We start from the raw sequence: 9,821 nt of genomic DNA, 5'->3' as shown, positions 1-9,821 counted from the left end.
CATCACCAAGACAGAAAGACATACTAATTAAATTTTAAAAATTGATGAGGATATACAAATACTTGGAATTATATATTAATTTACAACTTTATTTTAATGGTATCAATTATATAAGCAGCGGGTTCTAAATTTCAGTTTAAGCCACCAAATTTTAGCCTTGCATAATTTGTAACTAGCTTAAAGTTGTATATAAGAGTGCTGGAAATCATGCAGGGTACCAAGTATGTAGAGGGTTTTAAACTTATTTTACCAATTCTCATTATCGAAAAAACTTCTTTTTTTAAAGAAATCTTTAGTAAATTCATAATTTTTCAAATGTATATTTTTTCATGAAGCACATAAATCTGTTTTTTTATTTCGCGGGTGGGGGGTGAACCTGAACCCCCCCCCCCCTTGCTACGTCACTGCTGGAAATCCCTTTTGTGACCTAAACAGAAAGATTAGGAAGAATTTATTATTTTATATATATGGTTTCCAATGGCTCTTCTATTCAGGATTGTGATTTCTGTTTAGGAGAATTAAAGGGAAAATTTTTTCAGACCACTTTTGTGAAGGACCTCAAGTAAAATCCTATTGTTTTGAAAGTTTTGGACAAGAAGCCCTTTAGGTAACATATATTCCCAGCCTCCAAAAGTATGTCAGTGCAGGCTCTGCATTATATACTGTGATATGTTGAAGTTATTAATACAAATATTACCAGAGGAACGCTGTAGATGAATTCTAACTCCATTTAGAATGATGAAGAAAAGTGTGGATTATCCAAAGACTTGAAGAGGAAAGAAGATGCTTGAGAGTAAATACATAAATAGGCCACTTATAACTATTTCGTACACGCGCCTCTTTCGGAGTTGGTTAGACTCCCTGTAGATGGCAGTCTGTAAAAAGAAACAAAGCACTGAAAGTGACGTCACGGGAAGGGCCATGTTGAAATATTTTTTTATTGTGAGTAGTTGGTAGAAGATTGAATAGTTAGAAGTTTTTTAAACGTATCTATTTCTTGTTTGATTGTAGTAGGATGACTGGATTCGCAAGTTCATTATGCGCAGTTAATTTTTTTCTGTAAGCTGTCAGTTTTAGGCAGGATTTATATCTCAAGGCAAAATGATGACAATAATATTATGTTACTTCCTCAATTTACAAATTGGATCAAGGTATATAGGTATTGCTTGTGGTGTTAACTCTGATTTTTATCCGAGAAGAAATAGTTTTTCGGTTTCTTAGCCGAATGAAACCTGCTGGGAGCCTGGGGTTCGAAAGTTAGTCCTACGATAAAGGTGAGGAATGATTTGTTTTTATTTGAGCACCGAGGCCAAAATTATTTATAAATCTTGTAGGTCATCTACGGGGAAGGTGTAATATGGTTATTCACCCCTCAAAAACTTCGTTAATTCGTAGACTAAAGTATTGTTTACTCCTTATTGTAATTGATAATAACATTTTACTTTGAAGTGGGTTGCGCAATGAATGCTATTGAGAAAATGAATTCATGCACCTTGTGTCAGTGCTGTCATTTCTTTTTGCATTTTAAGAATTGTGGTAATATTTAATTTTGGTGGGCTGAAGTGCAAGCTTCGTATTTTAACTTATTTTAAATTTCATCAGTACGGTTTGCCAAGAAAGCTCCTTCATGACTGCCCAGCTGATTGTAAAGACGTCCTCACCCTCCAGTCCTGAGAGAGTTGCCAAATGGGAAAGTGCTTCTCTTGCATCAAGATACCACCTTTGTCTGATTCCTCCTCGCAAGGTGGTGTGGAGAAAGACAAAGACGGTGAGCTTTTGTGTCAGCTACTAAATATTTTTACTATGGACAACTATTCTTGGTGTTACAACTTACGAATTAAAGATTTCGATAGCGCACGAAATGAGCATTCTGGAGAGCCGTGGATATGCTATAAAAATAACAGTAGTATGTCGTGTTTCTGATTATTAATCGGTGTTAATGAAGACCTGTCAGTTTGGCATTGGTAGAAGCGCCATTAACTGCTTAAGACTGAATACATGCTCATAAAGTTTGCGATATTTAACTTCATACATTCGAGAGGGCAATAAAAAGACATTGGATTGGTTTCTATTCAAGATGATGCCTTCTTGTTATGCTATTTAGCGCAAAATATTAATATTTCATTAGCATATGTTGGTAGTTTTGGAATTGGGGGTGAGAGGCTAAGATTTTTCATTTGTATAAGTAAAATTTATTAGTTGTTATATTTATGATAATTACCTCCTGCCATTCATCTGTATGGAATTTGGCTGAAGAATGTGAATAGATACCATATACAAATCCATATTTACCTAAGCAATTACTAGGCAGGAAAAATTCTTGGGTAGTTTCACCAAATTAGAGCAGGCTCTTTCCCGATCATGAATATTTGCATTTTCACCATTGTGGGTGTTCAGCTGGTGCAATTTTGATGGTGAATGTTTTTACATATCAACCCGCTTGGGTAAATGTGTTGTGTAAACATGACTTCAGAGTGGATGGTGCCAGTAATCGTGTTGGAGTGGCTTATTCCTCTATAATTATTTCTTAGTTCAACGACAGAATATGTACATTTATGAAAATGAGGTTATGTTTTTGAGGGTGTATGTATTAGAGCTGCCACATCTATGCTACTCCAGATCAGTTCGAACAAAATATGTAATATAATATCCAGTACCAAGTAGTCCCTGTTATTGTGACTTAGTTTTCACTGTAAACCAGCCAGCACAACGTTGTAAATCAGTGGCATAGCCTAGAATTTTGCTCACGGGGGTCCAAAACCAGGGGGAAATTTTTATGAAAAACAGGGTATTAATTAAGAGGGTTATAAACTAATTTTAACACTTTTCATAATACAAAAACTTACATTTTCAAAGAAATCTTTTGTGAATTCATGATTTTTCAATACTTAGTTTTCATTTATGATGCTAAGTTGGCGTGTTTTTATATTTTGGGGGGAGTCTGGACCCCCCCCCCCTCACCACGCCACTTTTGTAAATAGAACCAAAATATACAGAAAATTTCCATATTAAATAGAGAAAATTCTCTATTTAATATGGAAATTTTCTGTATATTTTAGTTTTAACTCATACGGAAAGGGAAAAGATTTCCTAAATAAGACAGAAAAAAATAGAAAAAAGGCACTTCGTAGTGGGCATATGCCGAACTAAGAGTAATTCATTAGTACACTACTGCCACTGGATGGCCAAAACCGGTACTATGTTTTCAATTCCTAAATGTTCGCTCTTTGAATTTTTTTTACATTCATTGCAGAATGTATATTTCTCTCTGTCATTAAATTTGACAAATTAATGCGTTCATTCCATCATCAATTATGCAACTGCCGAAAGTGGGGAAATAGACTCACTCAAGCAACAAACTTAAAAGGTAGGGATCTAGCGATTTAAGTTACTAAAAATAAACCTACCTGAAAATCAACAACAATAGTACATCCAGGAATTGACATTCTTACAATTTGCTCTTGTTACTATTATTAACTCTGAACAGGATAAGGATTCCTCACATAGGGATATTTTTACACAAAATAAATTCAGAAGTCTATAACAAATGGTCTTTATTTTGGCACATATGCACCATCATTTAGGCCCCTATTAGCCGAGGCAACCAGACGCGCAACCGGTGGCGCGTCTGGTTGCCTCGGCTAATAGGGGCCTGAGCAACCCAAGGTGGAAGGCACGGTTGCGGGGCTCAGGCGACTGGAAAGTCTGGTGGCGCGTCTGGTTGCCACGGCTAATAGGACTCATTTGATTCTATGCCCCACGACTGACCAGTTCCACCGGACGCGCAACCGGTTGCGCGTCTGGTTGCCTCGGCTAATAGGGGCCTTAGCATTAATTTTTTGACACCTGTCTGCACCCTTGTAAGGTGCAACCATATGCCCATGCTCCTTTCCAAGGGAAGGAGCTACATTTAGGGCCCTGAGTTCCCCTTTGTTTTCAACACCTCTGCAAACAAAGTATGTTATTAGCAGGTACACATAATAACGAGAAAAGAATGGTACTCACTTCCAATGGCTAAGAATAGGTAACGGCAAACTTTTACCAAAATGCCAATTTTAGTCGAATCTTTACCTAACTTTGGGTATATGACCTATTTCACATTTAAAAAAACCTAGGGGTGGGCAAAAGTGCTGCGACTACAATTAAAAAATGGCTTGGATGGTACTTATCTTGATGTCAGATGGGTAAATTTTACGTTACAGTAGCCATCATAGATGACTAAGGAAGATTGACAACAATGTCTGATAATGGTGAGGTACCAACACCAACGAGAATATGCACCAATTATTTCCAGAATTGTGGGAGGCATTTATGAAAAGGAATGAGCTTATAAAAGGATTATTATGTAAGAGTTTAAAGAAAAGGTTAGTGAAGAGTCTGATCTGGGGTGAGGGCTTTACAGTGCAGAAATGTGACACTGGAAGGAGGACGAGAGAAGAATGGAGGCATTCGAGATATGGGTGTGGTGAAGAATGGAGAAGGTGAAGTGGATGGAGAGGAGGAGGAACGACAAAGTGCTGGACATGGTGGGTGAGGAGGGGTAGCTTTTAGATGAGATACGGAGGAGACAGAAGGTTTGGATGGAGCGAGTACTTAGTGGGGAGGGGATGTTAAAACAGTGTTAGAGGGTAAACAAGGGAGAGGAAGGAAAAGAATAGGATTTTTAGGTTTTAGGTGTGCTGTGGGGAGTAGAATATTAGTACATTTTTCTATCATTTTTTAAGTGGATATTTATATGCAATGTTACGAGAAATCCGTCCGAAAGTAGATTGTATGGAAAAAATTCATACGATCCACTGCCCTCGATGTAGTTTCGTGGATTTGATAATGAAAACGATTTTTATATATGCAGACAATGTCTTCCATCACATGCTGGTTACAGATTGTTTTCATCCCTCTTGGTTACAGTTATAAAAATTAAACAATTCCCAAATCACATAAACTTTGATAAGTAAAAGATTCACACAACATTTCATGCACTTTCAGCCAACCGATTTCTTACGAAGTTTGCACTTACATGAAGTACTGCATTGCAGTTCGGTAAAAGTAAACTTTAGCCGCAGGATGCCTCCCTTCCCCCCTGGCCCCAGGGAAATTGGGAGCGGAGCTGCTAGGAATGGCGAAGCCGTTACGAGGAGTGTGCCGGCGACACTGGATGTGACGTGCACTACCCATCCTGCCTGGTCGGCGAAGCCGGTACCTAGAACCATGTGGACAGAGCTACGAGGAATGACTAAGCCGTTCCAAGGACTGGCGCAGCCAAGGGTCCGCTTCCCTCCCCTCTGCACTAGCACTTTGCGGTCAGATTACTCACATAAAAATTCTTCGAACATCCACAAAATTGGATGGCAAAACCACATCCGGGGTTTCTAAGGGGCGTAGCCCCCTTAGCGAGCGGGCGGAGCGCTGCGAGTATTTATTCTTCTCCCCACAGCACATTTTCAGAGGCTGAAATCAAGATTCAGAGAAAAATTAAAATATAAGCCTCACTAGTGTCCATCTTAGCAAAGGTATATCTGCAACTCAAAGATCCGTGTGTTTCGGAGCATTTATACATCTCTTGTTATATAACACTAGGTGACCCGGTAAACTTCATACCGCCTAACAATCAATGAAATTTTTATTTATTCCAGTGATAAATTAAGAACAGCTGTTCTGATTTTAATAAATTTGGCTTATTATAATAAAATAAGAAAAAATTCAATGAAACTACAGAAATTAGTAGGTATTACAATGGCTTGTAAGAAATGCCTTTTCTTTATTCAATCTATATAGGCTAGACCGGGGTACATATATTAGGATTTTTTACTATGATACATATTTCTAATTTTCATCTTTTAGCTTAGGAAATTTTAGACAGTGGTCTTTTAACCCTTTTACTGCCACCAATATATCCGCTGATATATCGGCCCTCGCTGGTTGAGCGAAAACTGCCGGGGGCCGATTTATTGGCCCGAATTATTTCACTTTTTTTTCGTGATTGTGGCCTTTTCAACGGCTGTAATTTATGTAAAACCCCATAATCTATCTATTGTTATAATATATAAATATATCTTAAGATTTGGGGAAAAAACCTAGACGTATTAAATAAAATTAAGTAGCTGAAAAATTTTTAAATCTTAAATGTTGCTAATTCCGGAAAATAGCCTTGGCAGTCTTCGTACATCCCACCTGAAATAGGCTGGCAGTAAAAGGGTTAAAGCTGTGAATATAGTCAAAATTTTATGCATTCAGTCGTTTGCCTATTTTTGTTTTTAACCGTAAAAAATGTTTTTAGATCCAAGTTTGTTGCAGAAACTTGCTCCGTTCTGGGTGCAAGTTTATGCAACGCTAGACCGATGTTTGACTGACGCTTAAAATCTGGTGAGAATACCTGCTTTGGAGCAGCATTAATATGTTATGAAGACTTGTGGTGCACTACTTATGCCTTGTTTTGGAAAAGTGCACTGGGTAAACGTGCCCCGGTCTACCCTACAAATTCGGTATTGCTCTCTTGAGTCAAGTACCTTCTGATACACGTTAGTTTTTCATTTTATTACCAGGTGCAAGAACAAATAATAAATAATATGTAATAATAAATATGTACAGTTGCTTGGAGATTTTTTTACTTGCACGGTAGTGACGTGTTTGGTGATTGAATACAACTCGAGCTGGACTTAGCTCAAATTCAATGATTTTATATAATTTTAATATTTTTAATGTGTTTTTACTACTAAAATATTTGTAGTATTGTTACAAAGCTCAGTCATTAAGTGGTGTAAACAAAACAAATCATTTACTTTTGACTGACTTGACGGATTTTACAGGGTTACCTACTTCTAAAAAGTTCCCATCAATTCAAGGTTTTTTTTTTGAACTTTTACTATATTTTAATGTTTATTCTGTTATCCGGGGCTGAGATGAATCAAGAAAACCAAATATCATTCAAATTGGTACGGCTGTTCTCAAGGTATAAATGGTGTAACAAACACAGTTTTCAACTTTGTTATATATATAAATAGGTATAAGATGATTAAATGCTACCACTTATAAAACTTCTAAATCTCAATGATTTATTTTTCAGAGGCAATGGATGTTGCATCAGTTCTCAATGCCCAAGATAATCAAAATGCCTTGACATTTGTGGACTCCCAGAGCAATGGAAACAGTAAGGTGCCTGGGCTTCAATTTTCTAGTGAGAAGAGGCTTTTCTGTCCAAGAATTCCACCTTTGGGCCGTACTTATAGTGGGGAAAGTGGAGGGAAGAGAACACGTGAAGTGTCCGAGTCCAAGATCAATGCCTTATTTGACCAGTACAAAGATAATGTGGAGGAAAATGCCATTTATGCTGAGGGCATTGAGAAATTGTGTTCTGACTTGGGAGTAAATCCTGATGATTTTAAAGTTCTTGGTTTTGCATGGAAGCTTAATGCAGAGCAAATGTGTAGATTTACTCGAGAAGAATTTGTGAATGGTTTGAGAAATTTGAAAGTAGACTCAGTTGGAGGGATACGTAACAAATTACCTGAAATTGTGGCTGAAGTGAAAACAGATCCTGAAAAATTTAAAGATCTTTATCGTTTTACCTTTCGATTTGGTTTAGATAGTGAGACGGGTCAAAGAATTCTTCCCTTGGAAATGGCTATTTGTCTGTGGCGGCTAGTTTTTTCTCAGAGAGAACCCCCCATCTTGAATAGATGGCTGTGCTTCTTAGATAAACATCCTCTGGTCCGTGGTATCCCTAGGGATACGTGGAATATGTTTCTCAACTTCACAGAGGCTGTGGGAGATGATCTTGGCTGCTATGATGACACAGAAGCTTGGCCTAGCCTCTTTGATGATTTTGTGGAATATGAAAATGATCAAATGAATCAAAATATTTCTAAAGAGAAGGATGAAATGAAAGAGGTTTGTGATTAACTTTATTTTCAGCCTTGTGAGGTAAATGGTGCACGATAGGAAAACTTATTGTTCAAGACTGAGAGGTGTGATGCTATTCATTTAGTTCTTGTTTTCATAGAATATTTATTTATAAAAATGGCATGGTGTTGAGGAGCAGCTATGTGTGCAATGAATAATTTCATTATTTGATATTGATTTAAAGAAACATGATGTGAGCAATGGTTTTGCACCCTGTATTATACCTTTTGTCTGCATTCAGCAGTGATGTGAAAGTACTTGTATAACAAAGAAGTGGGTAGATGAATGATGTTGGTTGTAAATTTCATGTTTAAATCACAAGAATCCTCATAAGGTATTTAGCTTGTTAAAATTGTGAAACAGTTGTGCTCAAGTGTATCGATTTTGCTTGAATGAAATGTACTATCTCCAATAATGCAGTGAAGGATATTTTAGTTTTAATTTAATGGTTTAGGGCCTTATTTACACTTGTTGCCTCAGGGTTACATGGTCACTTTCATTCACGTTATGAGGAAAATGAATATTATTTTTGCATTTAAGCCTCCAATAGGGTGGTTCATATTATTTTTTTATTGCCTAAATCGAAAGATTCTTACTCCTGGAGTTCGTATTTCACGCTTTTAGATTTTTAAATGACGATATCTAATTTTCGCGATTAAATGAAAAGTGAAAATTTTCAAGCGCGCGAAAACGCGACGCGTAAGTATGAATGCCGGGAAATCTCTCCGCGTGACGTATTTCTGGTTCCCGTTGCCGCCCTGCGAGGTGACCTTGAGGCAAGGCTTAGCGCTGATACGACGCAGGCTGCTAGCGGGTAGCCTAGTATCCTGCTGGCTGGTAGCGCTTGGCTTAAATAAGGATTATTAATAACTTATCAAACGAGGAAAAATTTCCGACCTTAGCCAGTTTTAATAAGTGATTGTTAAGACATGTTTCCCTGGGCTCTGCGCCTCATGCATGCATTGGTAACCTCAGACGATGTATAACTCCTATCTTCTCCTATAGAAACTAGGTCCCTGTGACGTCACGTGTAGTGGCATCGCATGGGCGCCAATCTGGCCCTTTTCAAATGAGGATAAAAATGGACCATTGCCATTCGTCTAACCCGGTATTTCTAAAACAAAATAATTTGTACATTATGAATACACTAATGGAGGGTAACGAATCGCAATCAATGCCTTTCGTTTTCTTTGATGAAGGAAACCACCCTATTGACCCTTGCCAGTCCCCTACCCATGTTGTCTACTCCCAATTATTATATTGAAGTAAAGACAGTGAAAGAAAAACATTTCTCTGGTTATAATCATTTTATTAAACACAACCTGACCCAGGTTTTGGAAAATGACCATTATTTTCAAGGTCACTTGTCAAACCTGGGTTTGTGAATGTTCAGTATAAATGATTACGAGAGAAGTGATTTTCTTATCCATCATGGCAGATAAGCTCCACAAAATAAAGCCTGAGTCAATTATTTTCTTAAGTAATGCATTAAATAACATTAACCAACTTCAAATTTTATCCTTGGGCTTGACACTCATCCAAAATAAGTTTGCACATATTACCTATATTGTGACCCCTCAATTTTATCATGTGCCCGTCTAATAAAATGTGGCAGAGTATATATCTCCTGTCATATCTGTGGGGATGGTGAGGATTCCCAGAGTGGCTTAAATGTGACTAGCATTTATTCATTCGAAGAAGCTGAGTTATCCCTAGATTACAACACAGCCTTTCAATTTCATTGCTCTTCATTGGTAATGATTCGTGTGATAACTTGATTTCAAACCATAAATAAAGGCTAATCGACTGTGACTCTAATTGTCTCTTTCAGCTTGAAGTTTTTGCTGTCTAAGTGAACAGTAGTATTTGTACAATGGATAAAAGACCCAGATGTGAGCTGATCATGAGGATTGTGTTCAGGT

At 37.4% G+C, this 9,821-nt stretch overlaps 1 protein-coding gene across 1 annotated transcript; it reads left to right on the top strand.

Moving 5' to 3' along the window:
* The first annotated feature begins 904 nt into the window (after positions 1 to 904).
* Positions 905 to 8,326, top strand: LOC124169333 (DCN1-like protein 3). The gene is made up of 3 exons (XM_046547919.1): positions 905 to 1,274; positions 1,603 to 1,768; positions 7,064 to 8,326. Exons 2-3 carry the CDS (start codon positions 1,687 to 1,689, stop codon positions 7,897 to 7,899), a joined length of 918 nt encoding a protein of 305 aa, XP_046403875.1. The 5' UTR covers positions 905 to 1,274; positions 1,603 to 1,686; the 3' UTR covers positions 7,900 to 8,326.
* Positions 8,327 to 9,821: the final 1,495 nt, after the last annotated feature.

This window comes from Ischnura elegans, chromosome 1, assembly GCF_921293095.1.
Source record: "Ischnura elegans chromosome 1, ioIscEleg1.1, whole genome shotgun sequence".
Classification (NCBI taxonomy): Eukaryota; Metazoa; Arthropoda; class Insecta; order Odonata; family Coenagrionidae; genus Ischnura; species Ischnura elegans.
This window is presented reverse-complemented; position numbering and strand designations above follow the sequence as displayed.

What these genes read in the sequence shown, in the direction of transcription:
- LOC124169333 (XM_046547919.1), top strand. Translation starts at nt 1,687, where the DNA reads ATGGGAAAGTGCTTCTCTTGCATCAAGATACCACCTTTGTCTGATTCC. An exon ending in TGTGGAGAAAGACAAAGACG is followed by an intron (nt 1,769 to 7,063) that starts GTGAGCTTTTGT and finishes TTTATTTTTCAG; the next exon opens with AGGCAATGGATGTTGCATCA.